General features: G+C 34.8%; 2 protein-coding genes across 3 annotated transcripts in view; both read right to left on the bottom strand.

Annotated features, from left to right (window-relative positions):
- Positions 1-3,414: 3,414 nt before the first annotated feature.
- Positions 3,415-18,456, bottom strand: PCNP (PEST proteolytic signal containing nuclear protein). 2 transcript variants are annotated; one of them, XM_025047768.1, is made up of 6 exons: positions 18,278-18,456; positions 12,912-13,089; positions 12,674-12,836; positions 9,591-9,665; positions 6,126-6,181; positions 3,415-5,221 (listed from the first exon to the last, which is right to left on the bottom strand). In XM_025047768.1, the coding sequence occupies exons 2-6, from the start codon at positions 12,965-12,967 to the stop codon at positions 5,095-5,097; spliced, it is 477 nt and encodes a 158-aa protein (XP_024903536.1). In that variant the 5' UTR covers positions 12,968-13,089; positions 18,278-18,456; the 3' UTR covers positions 3,415-5,094. The 2 variants fall into 2 exon arrangements, with proteins under 2 accessions (XP_024903536.1, XP_006913125.1); XM_006913063.3 differs by lacking the exon at positions 12,912-13,089 and having other exon boundaries at positions 12,674-12,888.
- A 5,288-nt stretch (positions 18,457-23,744) lies between these two features.
- Positions 23,745-27,314, bottom strand: part of TRMT10C (tRNA methyltransferase 10C, mitochondrial RNase P subunit) — a 4,479-nt gene continuing 909 nt past the window's right edge. Inside the window, exon 2 of the mRNA XM_006913062.3 lies at positions 23,745-25,266. Coding sequence (XP_006913124.1) covers positions 23,992-25,254 — 1,263 coding nt within the window. The 5' untranslated portion in view covers positions 25,255-25,266 and the 3' untranslated portion in view covers positions 23,745-23,991. The remainder of the gene's footprint in view (positions 25,267-27,314) is intronic.

Genomic DNA, 27,314 nt, shown 5'->3' with positions numbered 1-27,314 from the left:
CCCGAAAAATAATTGTTGCTAACCAACAATGAATTCCTGTGAGGGTGGATGGCTACCTATCACCAGAGATTTTTCATGCAGAAGTTGAATCAAGGGGTTTCCAAAATTTGTCTTCATTGTGGTGATGAACAACTTGGATTTTGCTCTTATCTGTAGCAACAGCACTTTCTCCTCAAAGATCTGAAGTTTGGCCTGGGCCTCTCCTCTAAGATGTTAAGTCTTTTCCTTGATCACCTACTTCCTTGGCCCTAAGGGTGGTAGTTTCTTCCTACAGTTGCCGCTTCTGCTATACCTGAGAGTTCTCATGTTTATAATTCTTTTTATTAAAGTTTTCACTCATTGAGTCAATGCTGAAAAAGCCTTTGACAAAATTCCTGATAATACCCATTCCTGATAAAAGCACTTAAGAAAATAGCAATAGGTGATACAATGTTTACCTTGGTCCTAAAGCCAGCATCTTATTTAATGGTAAAACAATGAGGACATTTCCACTGAGAACAGAATAAGGCAAGGATGCCCATTATTTCTACTGCTACTCAATATTGTACTAATACTAAAAGAAATATTAGTCAATGTAATTAGGCAAGAAAAATGAATTAGGGGCACAAAAATTAAGGAAGTAAGACCATCTCTAGTTTCAAGTGATATGATATACCTGAAAAAATCTTAAGAGAATCAATGATAAAACTCAAAAAGAAAAGAATTTAATAAGATAGCAAGACTTAACACACGGAAAAAGCCTTCATATCTTAAAATAGCCAGCAAACACAGTAATAGAGAAAACCCCATTTCAAGGACAACAAAGAAAATTAACATACTTTAGGAATAAGCTTAACAAGAAATATGCAAAAGCTATATGAGAAAAAATTTAAAAACACTCCTGAAAGAGGCTAAAACAGATTGCTTTCAATTAGGATGAACTTAACATCATAAAGGTATCACTTAACAAATTAGCTCCCAATCTCATAAATCCACAAGAAATGCCTTAAATAGATCAGGAATCTTATTTAAATTCTAAAATGAAACAATACGGCACTAAAAAAACATGGGTGACTTCATCATTAACTTTAGTATAAAGGCTAACCATTAACATAAAATTGAGAAGCTATAAGATTAACAAAGTTTACTGCATAAAAAATGGAAGCTTTCACACAGCAAAAACAAAAAAACAAAAAATCAAAAACTATAATCAAAGCCAAGAGACAATATTAGAAATGATCTACACAAAATATTAGAAATGCATAAATTAACTGTATAAAACTATGGTATATTCACACAATGGAGTTCTATGTGGTTGTTATAGGATACAGTGCAAAGTGAAAAAAAAGTAAAAGAGAGTAACTATGCTACCTTCCATTAAGAAAAAAGGGGAAATAATAAATACCCATCTATCAAAAAGAAAGGATAAATCAGAAACCATAGATTAGCTATAGGTAGGTAATCAGGATACAAAGGGCAGGAGAAAGAATAAGATAGAAAAGATAGGGAAGAGTGATACATTTTTCTGCAGTTCTAACTTTTGTAACTATGCTAATATTTCACATCAAAAAATTAACAATGGTCAGGCATTATGAAATACAAATTAACTGATTGCATTACAAATGAGTAACTTAACCATACCGAAAAGGGGAGCAAAGAACCTACTTAATTTTCTAACAGTATTTTGATTATGTACTCTAAGACTAAAAAGGAACTGTACACTAGATAGTAGTTTGTTTTTCATAGGGAAATATATGAATTAGTAATTCTGAAAAGTACTTCATGTGTATTCTAGAAATGAAGCAAATAAATCAACATATTATGGCTAGTCAAAGTCAGATTTCTTCTGTTGGACAAGAGTTACAAATATAGAAAGGAGAAAGACTAGCAGGAACTCTGTTGGTCTGGTATTGGAAGTATCGATATGAACTCATGAAGATACATACATATAGTATACAAATACAAATATACACAGATCTAGAAATAGATGTATGCATACATAACATTTTTCTAGCTGTTAAGTAGGTTAGAAACAAGTCCACCTCAGTACCAAGGAGTACACCTAGTGCCGATTTTGGTTTCTGAATACCATTCTCTCATAAAAGGACCCATGGATGTTTAGACAAATCAGATTCCAGGGCTGGAGGAGAAAATACAAGATGGGTCCATTATATCTTCTGGTGTAGAAATTAGGGAAGTATTTTTAAAAAGGATGGGGAGAGGTCAAAAAGATATGTGAGTCAACTGGAATGAGTTTGCATGGGAAAATCTGGGACATTTTGAGTAACAAAGGGTTATAACCTAGAAAATAATCAATAAAATAAGAACAGAGAAGAAAACTTCCTCACAGTAGAATTTCAACTACTAAAATTAGAAGGAATGATGGAAACAGAAAATCATCATTTGGCAAATAGTACACTAACAATTGTTTCAGGAAAGAACCATGGGGTGGGAGGGAATGAATTCTTGCCAAATAGTGGGGAAAAGTATAATAGGATACGTACAGAGTCCCAAAAATTTCCCCACAAGATACTTACCAATTGCAAACCCCAAATTAAGAGATCTTTTACAAATAATTGGCCTATACTTTTCAGAAAGTTCAAGGGCATGGAAGACAAACACTGAAGAAGTGTCCCAGACTAAAGGAGCTAAAGAGAGATGACAATAAAGTGGATCTCCAACTAGGGAGACGTTGGTGGAGCAAATGGTGAAATATGAATCAGGTCTGTAGAATAACAGTATAAAATAATATAACAGATAAAAGTATTGTAATGTTAATTACCTGATTTTGATAATTGTCCTGTGGTTATGTAAGGTGTTAACATTTGGAGAACATGGGAATACTTTGTTTTTGCAATGTTTTCTAAGTCTGAAATTTTTTCTAAATGAAATTAAAAAAATTTAAAAAGTATCTTCACTTGACCATAAAAATAACTTCAACAATCCTTTCATAGTATGTCAAGCTAACCTTGATCATTAAAGAAAAAACACTTGAAACTCATAGCCTTCATCTGTAATTAGTCAAACTAGATACGTGTCTTAATTCTAAAATGTAGTTCAAACTTTTTGTTACTAAGATCTGACCTACTGGACAGCATTATAAACATCAAGAAACTATACAGAACTAGTGAATGGCAGACACTAATAAGAGAATACCTTCTAACATCTAAGGATTTTCAAAGATATGCCTTGGCAGAATTTTCTACAGCACAGGACAGATACTTTGGCAGTGGAGGAGGCAGATGATGCTATAGTAGTACTAAGTGCTAAGTTAGGTAAACTTCAATAATTTTAAATCTCCCATTACTCTGGCCAACAAACTGGGCAAAAGCAACAATCATAACATTTGTCTCTTCTGTTTAAAAAAAAAACAAAAACAAAATACAAAAACCAAAAAAGCCCCAGCAACGAGTGGAATAGAAAATAAGAACACTATTGAGTTTGACAAATTTATTGGTATTTTAGTAAAGACATTCATCTCAGTCGTTTCTCTCTCCCATCTTGACCTTAGGTTAATATTTCATTTAAGTCAAGAAAAGAATATGTAGGAGAGGAATGTTATTTTAACATAAACAGTAAAATGGACAAAAATGAAAAGTTCGCCTACATTAAAGCAAGTTAAATTCATGTATCTTGATATAATTAAATCATGTAAGAACTAATAGTTCAATATACATTTCCATTGTTTTACTTGGGGCTTACTCTAAACTTAAATGCAAGTGAACAAAGTGTTAGGAGTATATACAGGATTCTTCTCTGGAGTTATTATTACCTATTAAAAGAGCTTAGCAAGTAGTTACCACCATTAAGACAGTCTGGAGCTGCCTGCAAACATAACATTGTAGGAGTTTTCAAGGAAATCATACTGCATTTTTATCTATGACTGCGCCTTTAAAGATGTGTTTAACTGTCACATTAAAAAAGAATCCATTTACAATACAAAAGTACAAAAAAAAAAAAACCCCTACAACACACAGCTCTAACAAAGTATATGTGTTCAAAGATTCCATAAAATGTTTAAAGATGCATTTTTCTTTCTATTTTCAGTACCTAAAATGTGCTTTTGAGAGGCCGTTGGTTACTATGTATACACTTAAACCATATTATTGTACTAAATAAGAATTCCTGTAGTAAGTTCAAATCAAATTGGATTTCACAAGTTAGTAACTTAAATGTCTGGACAAAGTTACAGAAAGTGCATCTTTCTCATTTCCCATCTTCATACAATGTTGCTTTTTTGGTGTTTGTTACCTTTTAAAAAATAAAAACAGCCAAATATTTAAGTATTATGTACATTTAAAATTTTTGGTGGTGGTTTGTATTTTAAAAGAAACAGCTTCCTTATGACTTGCTTCAAGATTTGGTGGAAATGCTTACAGGAACTAGCTAATAACAAAAACCAAGAGAAGCACATTCAAAATACTGATTTACTTTGGTAGCATATGGTTGTTCTTTGAAGACTAATGAAGGTAGACAAGACCCATTAAAGTGAAGTGGGCTATTTCAAATACTCAACAGTTTACATAAAATTAAAAAAAAATTTTTTTTAAAAAGAGCTAAGCATCTGTATCACTGATAGCAATGCGACATCTAGTTTATGACTTAAAACAAAACAAATGCCCATTAGGAAAAAAAAACAATATTTTATCTAATTTACTTTTTGTCAATAGTCCAGTAACATTTTCCTCCCAATATAATACTCCCTTTCTCTATAAGGCTGTTCCTGGGAGCCAGAAAGTTTAGGTTAATAAGGGAGTTAAGTTAGTTAACTGCTAACAGTTTAAACAGACAATAACTTTTTGCTTCCCTCTTAATGTGCTAATAGTTGTGTCTAAAAAAATATGCAATTCTTAAAAAGGTACCATTTCTGATTTTTTTTATTATCTGTAACCTTTGGAAACTAATCACATGAAACTACAAAATTAGCAAATGTCTTGAAATCTGTATATAAAACATAAATTACCTCTAATTTCAAACTCTCATTTATTAGTGTACCACTCAATCTTAAAAAAAAAAAAAGGTGGCTCCAAAGATAGTCTTATACCATTCTTTAAAAAGGAAACTGTTCCTTTTAACTTTACACCCACCCTGCACTCCAATTTCAAAGCACATCATTTAATTGTCTTGGTCATGGACATTTCCAAGATGAGACTTTATATTCCGCTCCCACAGCTTCTGGTTATCAGAAAACCCATGCTTTCCTTTGTTGAAGGAGTTTGGTCCTGCTGATGTTGGTGTATCCCTGTGTTAAAAGAAATTTATTTAAAATGTTATATAAAGCCTTTGGGCCATGTTTTTAACTCATTCAAAATACAGGCTGAACATCAGAAGCTCCTACAGAGCTTTTTAAAAATACACTTTCCATAGACCCAGTCCTAAAATTTCAGATTCGGTAGGCCTGAGGAAGGGCCAAATAAATATGCAGTTTTAATAAACATTTAAGGTGATTCTGATACATAGCTAAGGGAGGCAACCGTTATGGTTTTTAAACCTGCTGCTTGCAAACCATTAATAAGGTCATGAAATCAATCTGTTGGCTTGCCATTAGCATTTATAAAATGTGAAACAGAAGAAAAACATTCAGATGTATCACACACAGAAAGGTTCAGATCATTTTATAAACTATTTCGATGTTTAAATAGATGTATACTAGGTGTTCAGACTGGGTTCCAATGTCAGATGTATTTCTTGGTTTCCAGTATGAAAGGAAGACACTGGATCCAACAGTCCCACTGGGACTGCTCCCATTTGAATCATAAACCAAAATTCTGAAGACTGATGCTTGTTTATGGACTTAGCACTTAGTTCTTTGGGAGCTTATACATTTGGTAGAAATGGACATAATATGGGTTGATTTGAAGCTGAACTTTCTTACTAGCCTCTAAGTTATTCATTTATGCATATAAAGATAGGAAACTGAACATATAACTTGAAATTAAGATTATTTCCATGATACCAGAAACAGTGAAGAAAAATTAAAATGTCTTATTTTGGTATTTGGCATCTAAGTTACCAAAGGAGAAAAGGACATTTCTGACCAAGATTAGGATTGAGATCATAAAGAAATGAAAGCCATTTCTTTGTATATCAGAAAAAAATTTAAATTCACCATCATTTTCTACAATATTCATGCAAAATTATAATACCTTCCAATATTCTTCATTCTCATCTTTGCTTCTGGAGGCATTTCCTCTGGTTCGCTCTAGAAGAAAAAGAAGTAAACGGAGATGACTGCATATAGGTTTTTTAAATTCATTTATTTACAAATATGCTAAAATTTATATCTAAGTCTTTTAGCATTTTCAATACTGTAAATTTTGGTAAAAGGGGAAAATTATCTTAACTACACTTTAAAAAGAAAAGCACATCTTTTAGTATATTGATTTAACATTAAAAAATGTGGTAAAAACTTGATATTCTAGAACTAAAACCATTTGTTTATTATGTACTACATATTGTGCCAAATGCTTTAATACGCATGACTTTTAAAATCCTGACAATCCCACAAGGTGGGTATGATTATCATGAGTTAAACAAGGTTAACTTGTCCTGGATTACAAAACTAATAAATAGCAAAACAGTCAAATGCCAAAGACTCTTAACCACTTTACTATATTGTTCTTTCTCAAAATGTCTGCTTTACTATAAAGACACCTTGAAGTTCATGCCTTACTACTTTTCCTTATAACTACTAAAAAGATATATTACATGTCAAGTTCCTTTTAGATGTTTTTATGCATAAATGTTGCTGCCGAGCTACATATCCCTTTTAAAAAGGGTGTCCTTAAGATCCAGCTTAAAGGGATTTCTACTGGTCAAATCTGGAACAATTTGAGCATTATAGCCTACTGAATAAAGAATCCACGAGCCCACAGTTATATAAAGGAAAGCTCTCCTTTACAATGAGACAATAAACATTGAAGAGATGAAACAAATTTGAAAAATAATCATTTGGCAAACATAATAATTGATTCTGGCAAGAATCACCAATGGATGTTAACTCTCATGACTAAATGTTTAAGAAATTATGTATTTCCGCATATGCTCAAATAGCCCCAAAAAGATAAATTTTAATTAGAAAAGGCAAAATAGTAATTTGACAGTAGAGAAATCTAGCAGACATCACTTTAAACAAATGATCAAAGTTAACATTGCTAGTAATGAGACATAATGACAACCTGTGCTCCCTGATATGATGCACTGAGAACTTGACATCATTTCTGTGGTATTCCTGTCAAAAGGAATGGGAATCTAATCACGAGGAAACATCAAAAAAATTCCAACTGAGGGACATTATATAAAATAACTGGCCTGAACTCTTTGAAAATGTTAATGCCATGAAATCAGAGAGGAATTGTCCAAACTAAAGAAGACTAAAGAGATACAACTGAAAAAAAATTTTTAATTTCAAAATTAATTAAATGATGCATTTGTCCAATATATTTTAGGCTCAAATATACATCCAAGGTTACTTAACCATGTTCTACAAAAGAAGAGCCAGATGAAGATTTTAGTTGCATTTTTTTATCTAAGAGACAAGTTTATCCTTTACTATCATTATCTTATAGCAGAAATAGTGTTGCTGAACCAGTCCAAAATTTCTTTAGAAAACAGTTAGGGAAGACAGAAAAGGATGATGCAAAGAACAGAGGATTAGAAAACACAAGATGTAAATTCTAGTTCAACATTTGTGTGCATTAGCACATACTTATGCATACATTACTTAATTTCTCCATTTTCAAAATAGAAATAACTGTATCACACAATTCACAGGGAAAAATGGAGAGTAAAATAAAGTTATGTAAAAAGATATCCAAATTGTAAGGCATTCAAATAAGCTATTACTGTTATGTAGGTGCTTACAATTTCCAGCCTCTACTTTTACATATGCTGTTCCCTTCTTCCTATATTGCCCTTTCCTCATAAAATCTGTATATACTAAAGTTGTACCTAATCTCTTAAGAATTTAGAAATGGCAGAAAACATTAAATATTAGAGTTAGTGCTTTTCAAACTTTTTTGGAGGGAGGCAAGGCAATGAAATACTTTTTTCCTCAACAAAATCTTGTGTTCCCAAATATCAAACAGATAAGAGAATCACTATAAATGAAACAAGGGCAGGAGACTAGAGCCCTGCTTGTTAGGCATCACCTAATAGCACAGTAGCTCCTGACACATTTCCACAGAACCCCAGAACTCTGAAAAACAATTAAATATCTATGCTCTAAATTGAGCCTGAATTTTACAGTTAAAAAACTTAAGGCTCCAAAAAGGTAAAGTGACTTATTTATTCAGAGGCTTTCTACCAGTTAATAACTGGACAAACAGGACAAGAATCCAGGTCTTCCCAACTGCCAGTCCAATGGTCTTTCCATGCTGCTTCAGAAAGTTACCCAGCCTCTCTTCTTCCCCTGAATTTCCACATTACTTCTTCTCTTCACGTACTTCTGACTTTTATTTTGTACTGTTCCATGTGTTAAGTCTCTGCTCTACTATGCTGAGTTTCTAGAGGAACGTATCTAATTTATCTCCGTAATCTCACTGTGCCTAGCATATAGAAAGCACTCAAAATATGTAGAATGAGTAAACATCCAAGGAGGATGCAGTGATAATCATATAATTCTTTACCTACTTATCTGGGCTCCAATTATCCCACTTTTATCCTTGCCTAAACGCCTCTACAAAAATCTCCGATCCAGTCAAATCCAGCTGCTTAGTATCTACCATTTGTGATTTGAAAGCGATGTCTTAGCTTACAAAAATATTCCATGGTTTCTCAAAATCCTGCCTAATGTTTTAGCACCCAACTCATATTTCTTCTCTTATATATTCTTCCCAATCACTCTTGCCCCAGTGTTTGTGCACCTCTGAACATATATTTCTTATTTATATTCCCTTGAGGAGCAATTACTCATCATGTACCCTGTAATGCTTAATTGTTACAAATGAGGCCACATCTTAATGGGGGTTAGGTTTTAAAGTCAAAGCCTAAGGAAAAAAAATCAGTGAAAATTATACTTAAAATTCCAAATGTCATTCATAAGCCTGGTAAGAGAGGGACACTTTGAAGGGCATGAGGGAACTAGGACTGCCTAAGTGAACAGCAGATAAGCATCTCATGCTTATCCTGGAATATATGCTTACTGAGTAAAACTTCTAGCAGAATCACTTATATTATTTGTTACTGTTATTCCTCATGGGGATAAATAGAGAAAGCATTACTGCTGCCTTTTAAAAGTTGAATGCATGCATAATGTCTCATCACTGAAGACTTCAACTATAGAATTTATTAAAGGCAGCAGTACTGAATTTTTTTGAGGGGGTACTACATACTTCCTAGTACAAATAGATATTATTATTCATAATCAGCAATTGTTGGTTTAATTTTTAAGTTCCTTGTCCCCAGAGTCAATAATTTTTTAAATAACCCTACTACCAAATAAAATAAATAGAAACATCCAGATTTGGCAGATGTCATACACACAAAAAAAGTGATCACAGTTGCAAAGGAAATTCACTAAGTACCATTAATACAACCTATAATTTGCTGGTAACATCTTCCTTAAAAAACTGGTTATTAAAGGAAAATAACAAAACTAGGTGTCAACTTACATCTTCATCTTCATTAAAAGCTGCTGCTACTGAAAGGGTTTTTGGAGCAAGAGTTGGAACAGTTTCTTTAGGCTTCTGAAGAAGAAACATATTAAAGAGTATCACACAATGTGTACACAAACTTGTTAAATGATAAAAATAATTTATCTTCAAAGATTCAACTTTATGTTTTCTTAGAAATAATCTTAAGGAACTCAGATAGGTTTTATTTTACTTCATTGTCCATCTATTTTCCTCCTGTAAAACATTTTCTAGTTATGACCTATAATTTAGCATTATTTAGCTAAGGGGTACCTGGTTCAGGCAAGAGAAAATGATTAGTAATACTTTCCCACAGTAAAAAATAAATATAGTGTGCCTTGGGAACATAAAAAACATCCATCTTTCTACTAGCTAATTTTGTGCCCTCTGGCCTGTGAATGTGCTTCTCTCTAAAGTTTTTGACGTTAATTGTCATCACTATCTCCAATCCTCTAGCCACCCATTCAGTCTTCAATCCACTGCAATCTGGCTCCCTCCCTTACCATCCATTTCCCATGATTCGTCACTCACTCAGAATCAGGTGACCCCGATACTGTAGGGTTAATAATGACTAGTACGCTGCATTTGACTCTATCAGCTCCTTTTTGAAAACACCTGTACCTTGGCTTCTGTGACACTGCTTTTTATTGGCTATTCTCCTAATTCTCTGACTTTTTCTTCTCTCTCTCCCCTCCCTTTTTTTCCCTTAAATAACAGATACTCAAGGTTCTGTTGTTAGTTACCTTTCGTTTTCTATACTTTCCTGGTTGACCGTATTCATTCCCAAAGTTTTAAATAGTTGTAACTACCAAATCCTATCTCCAAATAGGATGTCATCTGCCCACTGGACAACAAACAGCTCCACTTAGAGCTCTTGTGGCTCAGGTACCTTAGTTTCATAGTGTTCATAAATACCAAGCCAGAAAATTTTCCTCAACTTGCACATCCTACTGTTAAAGTCGTGCTGATTAGATTTCTATTTAACAAACTTAAATTTCCCTGCCTTCGTATCACACTACCACACTATCAGCGCCTAAGGTCATTTAGCATTACTTGCCTGAACTGTTAGAAGCACCATCTCCCCCATCTTGTTTTTTCCCCCTCTAATTCTTGGTACTGAGTGATCTATATGGAGTGATGTTTCTAAAATGCAAATCTGTTTAAGGGTCAAGACTCATATTGCTCCATAGCCCTGCTAGAACCTAAAGAATAAAGCCAAACTATATTATAGAAATAAGCCCTCTATGATTTAGTCCAAAGGTCTCATTTTGGGGGCTTTCTATCCTACATTTTCCTTCCGCTTCCAAACTACGAACATTTTCCTGAATGTACCATGTGGGTTCATACCTAAACTGCCTTTGCAAGAAATTCCTTTTATCCAAGATGCCTTTTTGCCCCCTGCCTATACTTAAGGCCAACTCCAATATCACCTCATCAGAGAAATCTTCTCTGACCTGCTGAAACAAAATTAACCATCCCTTCTTCTATAACAAACAAATACTTTTTGTAAACAATGTTTGCTTTTGAAGGAATAAAAAATGTTAATTTGGAGATTACGCATAGTGGCTCTAGAAACATCCTTTAATCTTTTAAAGTCATGTATTTGATAATTACATACAACAAAGAGACAAGTATTTGCTGGTTCATTAACTATCTTTTCACATCATATAAAGAAAAGCAATGATTTATACTATATTTTATATCCTACATCTCAACTCCTAGGAAGATTGTTTATACTAGTTTATTTTATGAAAACAGATCTTTGTTTTCCAAAGATTAAAAATTTTACTGAGTAGGTACCTTTTCAAACATAACTTTCCCATCTAATATGATCAGCAATAACTAAATCATGTCAATGAGTTAAAAAAAGTAGGGATTTGGATATCTGATATCGGGGGTGTTGAACCACAGTAAAATTTACTATCAGGGGGAACATGTATATCAGAAGTATACATGAGAATACATGTTTAATGACTATCAAAAAAGGTATATATTTATGCAGTTAGGTCAATGAAACTTTTAAAAAACCCAAGTTAAACAAACAAAAAAATCAGTTCAAATAGGGAGACTAGTCATAAGTAATGAAGTTACAAGCTAAATGTCTTTTGTTCAGATTGAATTTTAAAAAACAAAGGAAGAAAGAAAGACAAAAGGCAATCAAAACAGCATAGGATGGGAGTGGGGGTTCTGAGGATGGCAGTTCTTTTAAAACTCTAGTAGGAATCTGATCCATATTTTTAAGATCTCTGAATAAACATCTAGTGCAGAAAAAAGCTGTATGCATTTGGCAACTGAGCATTAATTTTCACAGACTAGACATGAATAAACAACTCAAAATAATTATAAGACTTTTCCTCCTTATACAAGAATGTATTTTCTAAAGCCAATAGTGATACACTATAATTAACTTAAAGAAGAGATCCATTTGGTTGAACCGTATAAAATTGTCACTTTTATAAGTCAGAAATTGTCTAATTTCTAAATCTCATGTGTTTCAATCTAGCATTTCAAATACTTTCCAGACACTCCATGGTTCATTAGTACTAATTCAAAGTTTACGTATTAAAATAAGGGATCAAAGTTCATCTGTAACTACTGTCACAGGATATCAATATCCACTTGTAGCTCCAAAGTAAGATAACCAGGAGCTCTGACCAGGTAATACCTTACGAGTAGTTTAAGATAAAATAACTGATTTCTAGAGATATTATTTTTAATATTACTAGATTGAAAAGTTAAGAAATATAAGCTGAAATTCTTTCTGAAAATATTTTTCAAGAGGTTTTGCTCAACTTAGTAAAAATTCTAAGCTACTTATAATCATATGTTTATAACAGTTGTTCCCCTCTCATATTCCAAATATTTCTTTAAAATAACTTTATGAGTTATAATTCATCCAGACCTTTCTTGAACATAAAGCTAGTAACTCCTTAAATACTTACATGTAAGTTCATGCATCCACGTACCTTCTTACATTTAATTTACCTAACCAAGTTAAAGCAGGTTTCCAAAACAAATTCTTAAAACCCATTACAAACATCATATATAAAATAACAACTCACACTTGATCCAAGTTTGATGGATATGGCTGAGGCTTTCTTTGTCGTCTGACTACCTATGGCAAATCCAAACTTGGAGATCTTTGTTGGTTTTGTTGGGAAGTCAGCAGCTTCTTCTTCAGCTGATCGCTTCTCAGCGCTGCGACTGGAACTTTCCCCTCCATTACTGGAAGAAACAGTCTTAGTTTTCACAGGTTTTTCTGCTTCTTCTTCAGGTCCTGGTGAAGTCGAAACAACTTACCAAGATGAGCTATTTTTACTGAGCAGATTGATGGGAGCAGCAACCTCAAAAAGCATCGTTATAAGGAAGATACCTCTGTAGTTGTCACCTACTGACCCAACAGTCTCTTCCACTGTTTGTTAGAGTATACAGCAGGAACTGAGATTGTGTGGCAGTAGAAGAGGCTCCCATGAATTAACTAGCATAAAATACAGAGCAATTTAAAATTATAAACATAGAGTTCACAAAAAGTAAAAGCCCTTCAACTAAAAACTGTTATATAAGCTGTACAATAATCTAGTGAGATTTTGCTTTTTAGAAATTAAGGTCTATAAATTATTCTAAACAAACGAGTTTGTGAGCAATTAGTCACATCATAGAATACATTTGACTAATAATTACAATAATCTTCAATAATATACTACTAGTTACACAAAGTACCTAGTTTTGAACAGCCCATTATTACCTTAACTATAATGTTAATAACGCCTGGAGTAATTTTCTTGAGTGATGTCTTCCTCGTGTACATCTCATACAATCTTTATTTGTAAAAGAACTTCAAGGAAGACTTCAAAGTTACTGCCTTTTGAGTAATTTAATTCTACTCTGAAAACTTGGTTATCGCCTGTTTTAAGTTACCCTTAAGAGCCTTTAACAATTCTACTTTTGTCTATATATTATTTTTTTCTCATGAAAGAAAGACAAGCTAATTACAATTTCAAACAGTAGAAGGCATAAATATAAATATATATATATAATGTTGGGAATGCAAGATGTTTCAGTAATTTTCTTCATGTTTGTATTCATGATGAAATTAGTTCACATCTTGAATATCTTAGATCTGTTACACAAGAAAGCTATCTAAGAACATATCGAGAGGTAAGAAAGACAGAAAGCTGACTTTTATTAAAAGTTTTATTTTCTTTCCCCAGTTGACCAATTCACCAAATAAAATATATTCTGCTATGGTGAATAAGTAGTTTGTTGATGGAGATTTTTATGAAGATGACCTAAGGGATGGCTCTAACAATAGTTAAGAAAACAGGACAAAAAGCTAGAATGGGGGGTAAGGGGAAATTAAACATAGACTGACAAGTAAGGGGTCAAAAAACCAGAGGCTATAGATCTTGATCTACATTGTTTTGGAATTACAAGGTTTCTAGTTAATAAGCACTTTGAACAGAACATTTGATTTTGTTTAGAGAAATAAAAGGAATTTTTATTCCCTTTGGACAAGGGGTGAGAGCTGTAATGACAATGTAGGGAAGGAATTAAGCAGGACTAGGTTTTGGGAATTTCCCCAGGAGGTGCCATTCACTTATTTAGATGTGAAATTACAAAAGCACCTGAAGAATTAAAGATTGCTATTCAATAGTTAAAAATCAGAACTCAATTTAGAGTTTCCTTAAAAAAAGTATTATTCAGTTTTTTCAAAGTCTAAGTTTATAACTAAAATAATTTATGCTAAATTTTATTCTGCTTCTATGTATACTTTTAATAATGTATGAAATATACAGTAAAACCCAAACAATGATAACTTCTGTGTGACTGATACACAGCTAAAATTGAAAACTCTGATGTATTGGAACATATAAAAACTCAGAAAAACATCAAAACGAACAGGATAAAGAATATTTAGTCTTGATGGTAGTGTAACTGCTCTTTGAACTGTGACCCAAGGGCCATAATTAGTCAAGCTTTCCAGTTCTTTTAAAACCTATCTTTACCTAATTCTAGATCTCCTTTTACCCAAAAGGGTAAAAGAAACAAAAAATTTAGAAAAATGAAAGCATAAATATGAAAAGTGAAAACATAATTCTTACTATAATATTAACACAGCAAATGTGACAATGAGCTGAACTAGTATGTGCTAACACATGAAACACAATAATATCTGTCCAATCAATCACATGATGCTGCAGGGAAAACTCCTATAGTATAGAGACAGCTCTAGAAAAAGGTAGCATGAAAAGGTGAGCTGGGAAAACTACTCTACCATTAATTATCAACTGGCAGCAACTCAATTTTATTCACATCTGTGTTCTTGTCATCTGAAGAGGCAAACTATTAAGAACACCCACATCTCAGGTGCACACTGAAGATTAAACACTATGTCAATGACACTATGTCAATGAGGTCATTTCTACACATGACTGACTCCAGATCCAGCAATTTATTTCTGGATATAGTAAATCACTAGCCTTGCTCACTCTCAAAAAGTGGTCTTTTTTTTTTTTTTTTGTAAGCAATTGTAAATACTCGATAGCTTTAGAAAATATCTACGAGTAAATGAAAAGGGGTGGGGAAGGAGTGAAGGAAGGTGGGTGTACTTTTAGTATTCATTACTTAGCGTGGGTTGCGCTGTTATTTTCTCTTTTATTAATCCTCTTCTAACAATTATGTAGTAACATACACAAAACATTTAGGAAATAAAGCAAATGAAATAATCAATTAAGATGGGAAAATATGACAGCCAAATCTATATTATCAGTATAATTATAATTTCTAAAATTTTATAAATGGCTCATTAGAATATGAAATTTCGACCTAATTAAGCTTTGAAATATGCCATTAAATACCACTATCATTCTTAAGTCCATTAAGTGCTTTCCTTTAAACACAACATGTACTACTTTAGTATTTGGGGCTTTTAATAAAAACTGCTATTTTCAATTATTTAATAAAATGTTTTGTATTTTGGGATTGTGGAAAACAAAATTTTGGAAGTTCATAGATTAGTAAGGTAAAAATTTTTAGCAATGTGACTTAAATTTTAATGGATAAAAAAATGTGGCCGCTTTAAAAATAAGAAAATCGCAAATCGATTTATAACAAAACATGGATAGTTATAGCAACTGCTAGATTCTTTATCAAGGAATATTTTAATTAAAGGGATTTAATCTAGTTTATATTCATTTCGAGCAAACAAACTGTGTAGGTTAATTAAGGTGAAATCAAATTACACTTGGTACAAACACTTTCCTTCCCCCATTGAACAGCTGGATAGAGGACCTTGGATCACAAAGGTACCTTACTCTGAAAAAATTTACTTAATAAGAAAGTTCAAGGGTATCCTTCATGATTCATTTGCACACCAGTAATTTTTTCATCTTCAAAAAAAAAAGGGAGGGACACACAGCTACCTCCCTAATAGGACTCTCATGCAGCTTAAATGAGAACATATGCAAGACCTTCCTAGTGTCTGCCATAAAAAACATCAATTTCATTAAAACAAGCCTTAAGAGCACTTCAGGTCTTGCTTCCTGACAACTGCTGTCAGTTCTGGCTCAAATAAACTTATAAAAAATTCTTTACAAAAAATAATAAAGTAGATCTTAGGTAACCTAAAATACCCTGAAATGACCATGATTATATGAATAGCTGTTCTCTAAAATTTCTATTTCAAGGAGCTACAAAAATTTAGCCAAATAGAAAAAAAAAAAAATGGACCTAAGGCCTCACTCTTAGCATTCTCTCTCCTCTTTAAGATGAGAACAGGTGGTTTGAATACATAGCTTCTCTTACTGACATAAATTCATGTTAACCATGGAAGCACTCTCATAAAAAATACACTTTCAACTTACTGGATTGTTCAACAGGAATTAAAAATCAGAATATTCTCTAGGTAAGCCTTTAAGAGAAACTTCATAATGCCTACCTGCCACAAAATTATCAATTTAGCAAGATCTATTTGTAGTTAAAATGTTTTAACTATATGATTCCTTTGTACAATTTCATTAAAAATATCTGACATTCAAAAATGGTTTATATGCAACAGCACTATTTTCTTGTAAAGGGAGGCACACCCAAGGCAAATCATGTAAGTTATTAAAGGACGTTACTTATTCTAAGTCACCAATAAGGAGATCAGAATAATTTTTAATATCAGCAAATATAATTTTATACCACCCCCACACAAAAATATGCTGAAATAGAAACATCAAAATTCATACTACAGAGCTAATTATCCCTAACTGAAAGGGTAGTGAATTAATTATACAGTGGAATTATGCTGACATTAAAGGTACATTTTACACATCTCCAGCACTCTTGGTCAAAACACTTTAAAATTCAGTCTAAATTTAAAATAGTCTGAAAGCCAGGTAAGATTTTGTTTTCCTCAAACTACTTTTTAATATAATTTTATTCGTTAATTTCCAAAAAAACCCCAATAACTTTTGAAGGGGAAAAAAATCCCTATGAGGCAGTACTAGATGGTTTTAAATTGTTTTACTAGCAAAAAAAGGGGGCGACTGGGGAGAGAGTTTTCGCTCAATAGCATTGTACATGTTTTTTAATTAGGAAATTCTGGGTCCAAAGGAACTAATTTAACATTACATTTTTCTCAATTTTTGTTCCCAAAATAACTCACATTAAATATCATGTTAATAGTTTCCAATAGCTGCCTTCACATGCTATTAATATTCTGTATTTTCTCGTACTAAATACTTTTAGGGATAAGAACTTGAAAGAGTTAGAATGGAGAATAATATTTAAAACGTTCTAAAGATATTATGATCAGCTCGCACCTGTTAAATTACTTGCCTTGTTACGACAAAGGGGAGCTGGAGAAATTACATGCTTCTTTCCCTTAATGTACAAAACCCAAATTTACAGGCGTGGAGAGAACAGAATAAAGATAGCTGTAACCCGAGTACATCGTAACAAAACACAGGAAGAGTCACACTAGCCTGTTTAGCCAACTAAATATTTGGCATGCAGCGAGCTGGCAACAGCCTAACTCAGAAAAGACAGACACTTCAAAGAAAGGCAACCAAGCCCTAACACTAGACTTCACAGTTTAACGAGCCGGCAGGCCAAGTATTCCTCTTTTCCTGCAACCCCTCCACCCATCCTGCTACATGGTCAATATTCGGCTTGAAAATATAAAAGCCAGAGTTATTCACCTCCTCAGCGAAAAGAAAGCAGCAAACTAACCCCTAGGTGTAAGTGAGAGGCCGGCACCGTCGGAAACTCGGCCTGCGGCCAGTTCCAGAGGCCACTGCTGGGTGACCCAGTGTGTGCGCGTGTTTTGTGTTACGTGCATCTCCAGTGTGGCGGCAGCGGCTCCTGCATCGCCGCCCCTGATCCCACCCCGAGATCGATCCCCCTTTCTGGTGCCCATCTCCCTTCTCCTCAGAACTAGGGCGTCCGCTGGGGCCAGGAGGTGACGAACAGTGGCCGACTATCCCTCAGCAAAGAGGCGAGGTGAGCCGGGATCACAGCGGGCCGCACCGGGCGTGCCCGGGGCTTGTCTGGGCCCAGCACCTGGCCTGATGAGCGCCAGATTCGCCCATTCTCGCCCCACTCTACGCCCCCCACCCCCGGGAGCTCATGGAAAGGCTCAGAGCATCCCACTCAGCCCGCGACGCTGGGGTTGTGTTCACCTCCGGCGGCTCCAACTCGCTGCGGCTTCTCAGGCTTTTCCTCTCCCGCCTTCCCGTCCGCCATTTTCCCCGCCGCGGCCTCCCTACAGCCACGCCAAGGACGTCACGGCCCCGCCCAATAACCATTGAGCTGTGGAGCCCGCCTGCGAGGCGGCAGCCTAGAGCGGCCTTAGAGAATGAAAAGAGGCCTTTTCGAAAACGGAAGTGGGTGTGACATCATCGACTAGCCACTTCTGAAGGAAAGTTAGGGAGGTTTGGGCGGTCTCTAGGAGGTCTGGTTAGGGACTTTTACTGCAGGTTGGTTAGGTTTTCATGGTCTAGTGGCGGATCCAGAGAAATGAGGGGAGGTGGGAGCAGCATCCTGGAAATGGTGGAAATCGTGTAAGATTTTGCAGACTGGATGGAGTGTGGTTGCAGCTTAAACTGAGGTTCCTGGTCTTGGCGGATCGCGTGTGCCAATCAAAGGAAAAAATGTAGGGCCGTATTTTTTCCTACTTAAGAGAGAAGTTAGCGTTTATTGAGCGTCCTCTTGTGTCAGACGCTTTCATTTAATCCCCACAATAGTCCAACGCGGGATTAGACTTTAACGGAGTTGAGGCCAAAGAATACTGTGTACAAGGTCACGTAGCCAAGTGGTAAAACTACTTTTTCTAAAGGCTGCAATTTCTGTATCAAGTTGAGAAGTTATTTTTGTTAAGCGAAGACTTCGATAATCTCTGCCTTACTTAGAAATCTAGTGGATCTTAAGGGTTTGCAGAATGAAGATCAAGAATTATATTGAGGCTAACTTCAGCTTCATCTCTTTTTTTCTATACTACCTCTTGCCATACAGGGTTGATTCCTTGCCTGAGGAACTGGATTTGCCCTATAATATACAGTGACTATTACTGAAATTGGTTTTAAGGAGTCAGAACATGGGTTTGAATACCCTGATCTGCCCTTTACTGGCTGAATAAATCTTGAGGGTTTCTTACTGTATACAGGCCTACGTTTCCTTCTTTATAAAATAGAAATAATAATAGTACCTCCTCAAAGGGCCATCATAGAGCTCAATGAGATAATTTATATATAGCATTCTCTGGTCATTTGATATTTCCCTCAGTGTGGTTTTTTTTTTTTAAGTTTTCTCCCGAGTTGGCTCAAAAGTTTTTTGACAACAAAACTACCCCCGCCACACACACACACGAGAGACCATTAAAAATACATATATATTTTTTTCCATAGTGTGTTTCATATATGAAAGGTGATCGGTATTTGTGAGTGGATGACTCCTCAGGCTCCAAGTCTGGAGAATGAAGAAAGAACCAATATGTTTCACATGACAGAAGCAGAGTGGTTTGATGGTGATGTGATGATTTGGTGATGCAAAGTCCCTGGTCCACGTTTTATGACAGTATGTAAATATGCCCAGCAAAACATTTTACATAGACAAGATAATTCATGTCTTTAATATTTCCCAGATGTGATCTGCACAAGTTATTTAATCACCCAGACTCTCACTTTTATCATTTTTTGAAGAGACATAAACAAGATTTTTATGTGAAAGTATGTATTTATAGATGTCTGTATTTTTAAAGGAGGAAAATTAAGTTCAAAGAGGTCACAACAGCTACCTAGGAGATTTAGTTCTGTATACCACATTGTAGAAGCTAAAGATGGAAGATATTAATTCATTCACCTATCACTTCCATGAAGTCATGTTTCCTAAGGAACTAGATTATACCAGTTTCAATAAATATTCATTGAACAAATGACTACAAGCTTCAGTAACCCCCAACAGATGGGTTAGGGAATGAAAGGACAGTGTACTGCAAAGAGCAATAGCATTCCATCAGACAAAAATGAATTTAAATTCTAACACTTCCATTTGCTAATACTGTGAGTTTGAACTGATAAAGCAAATTTATTGATTGTGGATGTGGTTCCATAGTGTAGTGGTTAGCTCATCTGCTTTACATGCAGAAAGTCCTAGATTCACGTCCCAGTGGAGACACAACCCATGGTCTACGGCCATGCCACCCTGAACAAGCGATACTTTAGAGCTGCACTGTTCAATGTGGCAGCCACTTGCTACATGTGACTCTTAAGCACTTGAAATGTGGTTAGTTCAACTTAAGAACTGAACTTCTAATGTTATTTTAAAAACTGAAGCAATTAGCTGTTGTTAAACACAACTCTTGGTAAGACACATTTTACTTTAACTATTGAAAATTTAGCATTCATAAAGGTGTGCTGTAACCATTAAAATACATACTAAGTTTTGAAGGCTTATTATGAAAAAATATGAATGTGAAATTTTACTAAGTTTTTATGCTATCAACATAAGAATGTCCAAACCTGTAGAGAATTTTCATAAAAATTTATGAGCCAACCAGAGGATATACCTGGAAGCAAGATTTCAACAAATTGAGAAAGATGCTTTGGAGAATGATAGTTTGTAGCTTCTTTTATGAATTTGGAATTAAGGACGGAATGTAGGGGAGATTACATGAAAGTGGGAAAAAGCAAGGCAGAATTGGATTACAGGATACTTAACAAAATTAGGTACTGTCTTGAGGGTGGTTACTTTGAAAAAGATGCATTTCAAATGTGTTAACCTAGATGCACAGAAACAATGGACAGGGCTTGCTTAAGGCAAAGATAAACCTGGGATGTGGCTACCCGCATGACCTGTCCAGTTAGGAATTTATGATCAGATCACCCTGAGGTTACTTTCTACAGTCCACCCCCCCTTTGTCTACAATACTGAATGCAAATTGAAATAATAGTGTGAAATAATAGGTTAAGTGTAAAATATGTTAAGATTAATTTTACCTGTTTATTTTTAATATGGCTACTGGAATTTTAAAAGTACATATGTGGCTTGCATTGTTTAACAGTAGTGTAGAGGAAATGGAAACTTCTGAATACTTGTTTGAAGCATCTGGCTTAGATATAAAAAAAGTCAAACTGGATAATATGGTAGGGATAATAGCAAGTAAAGACTTCTTTTAAAATTGTTTTAATTATTAAAAGCTAGAAAGTTGGTAGCATGTTTGAAAAGAGCAAAAGTAAAGAACTAGAAATGGCATTGCATGAAAGCAAGTCTCTAATAGGTGAGGGAAGACAATTAGCACATAGGCAACAAAAGTTGCCTTCAAAGAATACTGTAGAATAAATTATGAGTGTTTGAGAGAAATGCCATTACTTCCTACTTAGTGCCCAGGAAATCATACCATCTGCTTTGGAGAAATTGAAGCAGTATCTGAGGTTCTGCTAATTTCCAAATTCTAAAAACTTTGGAAAATTAAAATTAGTATGAGTTTTAATCCCAATAAGAAATTGGTCTTATTTCTGTAGGTAAGCTTCACACTCCTACTGTAGCCTGGCTTCCTTCATAGAAAAGGACATGGCCACCATCAATTCCAGAGCTTCCTGTCAAAAGTCCACCACCAGAAAGGAATTAACACAGGCTATCTTAGTTCTCAAGTCCAAAAATCGTGGAAAAGGGTTCTGACTGGCCTGTCTTAAAAAACTGGATGAGCTTGCCATTGTGATTTAGCTACATAAGAAAGATACAGTCTTAGAAAAGAGTTACTGCTTGACTATTTGGAAGGAAAAATGATCTTTTTAATTTTTTTTAATTCTAGTGTTGCATTACTGAATTATTGTAGCGTAGTTACACAGAAATAAGAATGTACTCAAAGTACACAATAATTTACATATACTAGTATTAAAAATCACATTCCAATGAAATTCCATTCCATTTTGAATGTATAGTCTGAATTAGTTAACATTTACTTAGTACTTATGTGCCAGAAACCATATTATTTTATGTCAAGAACTATTTTTCTTTTTATAGATGAAAACAACTAATTTTAAGAGATTAAGCAATTTAGGCAACGTCAGAACATGTAAGGGTAGAGCTGGAACCCAGGAAGCAAGGCTAGGACTCAGAGACCAGTGAGGTGCCCTAGTTGCTGATTGCCTCATTCTAGCGCTGATCCTTCTATTCAATCTTACCCTGTTCTTTAACCACTATGCTATTTTATCTTCAATGTATCTCACGCAGTTCAAGTATTAGCACCTTGCTACTTTCATAGGGTCCAACAGTTGAAATTCATTCATACTTCCCATTGATTCTAAGTTTATACATCACTTCCTCAAGGACTTCCCTGATCCCCAAAGTTTAGGTTAGGCATCCCTTGTTTTTCCATTTCATTTTATACTTGCTTATTATAGAAGGCATAATTTATAGGTTAAAAGCTGGATCTTTTGAATTCCGAGATACTTTTGGCTTAGGTAAATTTTCCTTATCTGTAAAAAAGGTATTATTGGTAGCACCTATAACTTAGTTGTTTACATTATTCAAATAAACAGCATTGTTTGGCACAAAGTAGGTACTTAGTAGTATTTGGTAAAAGTTAGGTCTTGCTTTAAGAAATGTATTGGATAACATGTCTTATGCTAATTTCCAGTTCAGAAACTAGGTAGAAATACTTGGCCAGATCTCTCTATATCCCATGTTTCCAAAAATTTTAATGGTGTAGGTAGTCTACAATGAATATGGTTCCTAAAGTTCATTTCTTAGGAAACAAGTACATATTTTCTCAAGTATATAAGGACTCATTCAATAACAAGTGGCAGAAACCCAGCTCAAACTGGCTTAGGCAAAGGGGAATTTATTAGAGGGATCCTAGGACATTGCATGAGCTTTGAACAACCAATAAATGCTAAAGGCAAATCTATAGCTAGACCTCAGAGACAACTGGAAGCAGGGATTTGAACAGCTCTAGAAATTGGTCTTATTTCTGTAGGTAAGCTTCACACTCCTACTGTAGCCTGGCTTCCTTCATAGAAAAGGACATGGCCACCATCAATTCCAGAGCTTCCTGTCAAAAGTCCACCACCAGAAAGGAATTAACACAGGCTATCTTAGTTCTCAAGTCCAAAAATCGTGGAAAAGGGTTCTGACTGGCCTGTCTTAAAGTAGGATGCCCATCTTTATGGCTTGAGTGAACTGTCTCTTTTGGGATAATCAGCTGTGACCAGGGGAGCAAGGTCTGTAAAAACATGGCAGCTTCCATTCAAATCATGACTGTAGAAAAGGAACCATTTCCTAGGAATGGAAAGCTATCTATACTATAATAGGGAAGTGCTGCATGTAACACTCATCAAATCTTTTTTTCCTAAGAGGACAAGAAATGAGTTTCATCCCCCAGGCCTCATTTTCATTATATAGCCAAATCCTATGACATGCCAAGGGATATTTTAATCTTTAAAAGATCAGTTAAACAATATACCTTGGTGCCTATGACATGCCCAGCACTGTATCAAATGTTACTTTAATACGTGAACTACTACCTGAAGTTTAGAAATCTTTTCTATATCCATTTTTGATGAATGGGTAGTTGTTGACAGGGCTAAAAGAACAATTTAAGAAGGAAAATAGAGTCTGAGACTCAAAGTATTCATAAGAAAGCCACAATGATGGTACAACTGTTTTACTGGACTCAACAAACTTGGACAACTCTTTACTTTCTAAGATTTTCTTTTTATAGCAAACAAAATGTATTTCCAAAGTTTTGCAGATATTTAATCAGAGAAAGATACAATACTTCATTTAGTTTGGAAAGACAACCTTTAAAAGAGCAAGTGAGTTACATTCAGGAAAAAAAAGACTAATAGTACTGTATTTCTAACCTATTTACTTTTTAAGCTATCAAATGTTCAAGTCACTTTTTCTGTGTGCATATATTTAGAGAACCTTTTGGAAATGAATTGAAAGTTTTTGACTTCTTCAGTCTATTGACAAACCCCTTAGAATGCTGAGAAATCTCTAGATAACCAGTATGTTTTCTCTTAGGTACAAACTTCAGAGCCTCTTCCCAATTACCTGTGTTTTTCAGACATAACAAAATACGCATCATTTGATCTAAGGTGAGATTTTTTGTACCAGTGTCCCATTGTAAATATTTATCTAATGGAAGGCATTCGGTTTTCAGATTCAGCTGTTTTGCCTTGGCCAGGGATGTACCTGGCTGCATTTTCTTATCAACAAAAGATCCCACTATATAAATTTTGTCATGCTTGAAAGCAGTCATAACATTGGGAGAATCTGCAGTTAAATATACAATACTGTCCTTTGGAAATAAATCTACATAAGACTTTTCTGTTGTTGTTAAAAGCAATTTGTTCCATTTTTCTCCATAACGTTTAATTAACTCTCTATAAAAAGGGCCATCTATTTTAAGATTGCAGAAATAAATATGGAAAGGATCAACATTTCTTCTGTTCCATCCTTCACTTTCTAAAAGTTGGGAAACAGTATTCTGCAGTTCTTTTGGTTCCATATAATTATCATAAGCCATGTCAAAAACCAAAGGTTGTCCATACTGCATGGCCTGGGCACCCTTCCAGCCCATTGCTGTGTCCATGTTCCTATCCCAAAGTCGTAGAAATAGAAAGTTTTGCTGTTTATTTTCCTTAGTGGTTTCTAGCAGCTGATCTTCTTTTGCTTTTTCCTTTGCTGCTGCTTTCATTTCCTTTTTTATTTGCTTAGCTTTTTTCATTTTTTCCTTAACATATAAATATTTTAAATATTTTTTTTTCGATGACTTAGAAGCACATTCCATAATGGTTTTGAGTTCTTCTTCGCTGATATATTCTGGTACTTCTCTGCCAAGCAACCTCCACATCTCAATTAACTCCCTTGTGGCAGCTACAGGATCTTCATCCTTGGTACTAGAGGCTGTTGGAACACTTTCTTGGACACTAGATTTCATTGTAATTTTCCACCCATCCAATTCCAGCTGTTCAGGAGGTGATGTACTCGCTTTACTAGGATAAGACACAGCTGGTATTTTGGAAGACATGAATCTCTGCAGAATTGTTGAATATAAAACCCTTCTCTTCCTATGAAGGGTAAATGGCACTAAAACTCTGGCAAAAGGTCTTACGAAGGTGATACTGACACTCATTTTGAGAAAAACAGGCATGTAAGAAAACCCCTATAAAAGAAAAATGTAACAAAAAGTTAAAGATTTTTTAAAACCTCTCAACTGTGCAAGTACAAACTGGAGATGTCAAAATGCAATCGATTTCTGAAACACTAAAGTGGACTCTTAGTACAACTTTATTTGCCACACTATTATTTTTTCCTAGACTCCTGTGACCTAGAGCCTATGATCACTCACTGCGCAAAAAGTTTAAAATGTTTTTGGGTTCTTATTTTAGTAATGAATTTCACTATTGCTTTAGACAAAAGGATACCCTGAAGATACTTTTTAGATCTGAATCTAGGGGCCCAGAAATCAATGGTACTAGATAACAAAGTTATATACCACTGATATGACTAAGATCATGATGCTGTGTTCTTCTCCATTCTATACTAACCTAGACACATACCCAAACATAAGATCCTTAACATAAGCAACACATGAAGACAAAGGGCTGAAAACTTACAGTATATGGCAACTAGTAAAAAGTACTTAGGAGCTGCTGTACCAATGCCCTCATATGTTTTCAAAACAGAAATACAGAGTTCTACTGATTTTAAAACAAAACAAAATAAACCTCCCTTCTCCAGTTCAGACTTCATTTTGCAGCAAATAATGTTACTGCCAAACAAAATGTTGAAAATATACACACTCTATAATTTTATCCTAAAGGTCCAGATGTCCACAGAGTACTGAAGTTGGTTAAAGATGTCAAAGTAGTGCTGGTTGTGAATCAAAAAATGCAATTCAGTTTTTTACAAAATGCAACTTGAATAGAAAAATTCCTTCTTCTCTTGGCTTCTTTTAATGACTGCATGCTCCTGAGTCTCCTGCCTCTCTGACCTGAGCACTAATGCTCAGATTTGTCCCTACCCTCTTTAAAGGTAGATGTACCTCTGAGTTCTGTCCTTAGCCCTTTTTTCAACCTAAACATTTTCCCTATGAGGTCGGGTTTACCTCTGTGGCTTCAATCACCATAAATTAGAAGACATGTCAGATGCAACAAACTGAAATAATTTCTCTCCCTTCCCTTCCCAATCTGCTTCTGTATTGTTTCAGGGAGGAAGACTGCTATTCTTCCATTTGCTGAAGCCAGAAACTGGAAGTCAATTATTGTCCTCTCTCACACGCACCATACCTAATCCATTTGAATTACATTCACTTTATTTTCTAAATATTCCTTGAATCCATTCACTTCTCTCAACCCTGCTTTCTCCTAGCTTCAAGATTTGCTCGCTCTCATCTCTAAGCCATTTGGAAGTAGTGCAAATCTGATCAATGCACTCATATTTCCCCCAATATATATTTCTAGCCCATTGCTGCTAGGTTAAAGTCCAAACTTATAAAGAGTTTATAACGTTTTCACGAAATAACCTGTTGCTCACCTCAACGACACCTCTCTATTCTTAACCTGAAACTTTAGACCATATATTCTTTCTATTCTTATAGCACTCTGTACCTCTCTATCATAGTACTTTGTAACACTGTATAGTAATTGCCTGGTTACTTATTTGCCCCACAAGGTGGTAAACTCTATCAGGGCAAGGACTGTATTTATATTAACACTACCCAATGCTTGGCCATACATGTCTCTCAGTAATTACTCAAGTATTATTCGAATAAATACCCTGGTTCAATACTTCTCACATTTAAAATATGTTCAGACATATTTTAAAGAAAAAAAAATTACTTTAGACTCTCCGGAATATTTAACCAGGAGCCCTCCGCCCCCAGTGTAAGAAACGCTGATTTCAGAACAAAAGATTTTTTAGTTTGTCTCTGTAACTGGTAAAGATTTTTAGGATATAGAAATGAAAACGCACAATGTAAAAAGCGAACAAGAATATAATTTTGGCAAACTGCTTTTTTTTTTAGGTATTGTATTATCTATAGTTTCTTAAATCACTGGCTTCCAATAATCTGTGGACTTTCTTAGCGCACATGCTCCACTAAGTCTATCTTAGAACGTCTCCTGCCTCCTCCCACCTCAACACACACTGGGAGATTACAAGAACTGCCCATACCCGAAGTGCAGAGCCAGTTGCTCCCGCCGGCGCAAA

This window comes from Pteropus alecto, unplaced genomic scaffold (genome assembly GCF_000325575.1).
Source record: "Pteropus alecto unplaced genomic scaffold, ASM32557v1 scaffold20, whole genome shotgun sequence".
NCBI classification, from domain to species: Eukaryota; Metazoa; Chordata; class Mammalia; order Chiroptera; family Pteropodidae; genus Pteropus; species Pteropus alecto.
The sequence above is the reverse complement of the archived record's forward strand: the minus strand, read 5'-3'. Positions and strand labels throughout refer to the sequence as shown.

Bases quoted from the DNA above. Each gene is read 5' to 3' on its own strand.
- PCNP (XM_006913063.3), bottom strand. From the start codon at position 18,341: ATGGCGGACGGGAAGGCGGGAGAGGAAAAGCCTGAGAAGCCGCAGCGA. The intron at 12,889-18,277 runs GTGAACACAACC...CGACTTCACCAG, and splicing joins GCGAGTTGGAGCCGCCGGAG to GACCTGAAGAAGAAGCAGAA. The intron at 5,222-6,125 runs GTATTATAATTT...CTTTTAACACAG, and splicing joins AGAATGAAGAATATTGGAAG to GGATACACCAACATCAGCAG.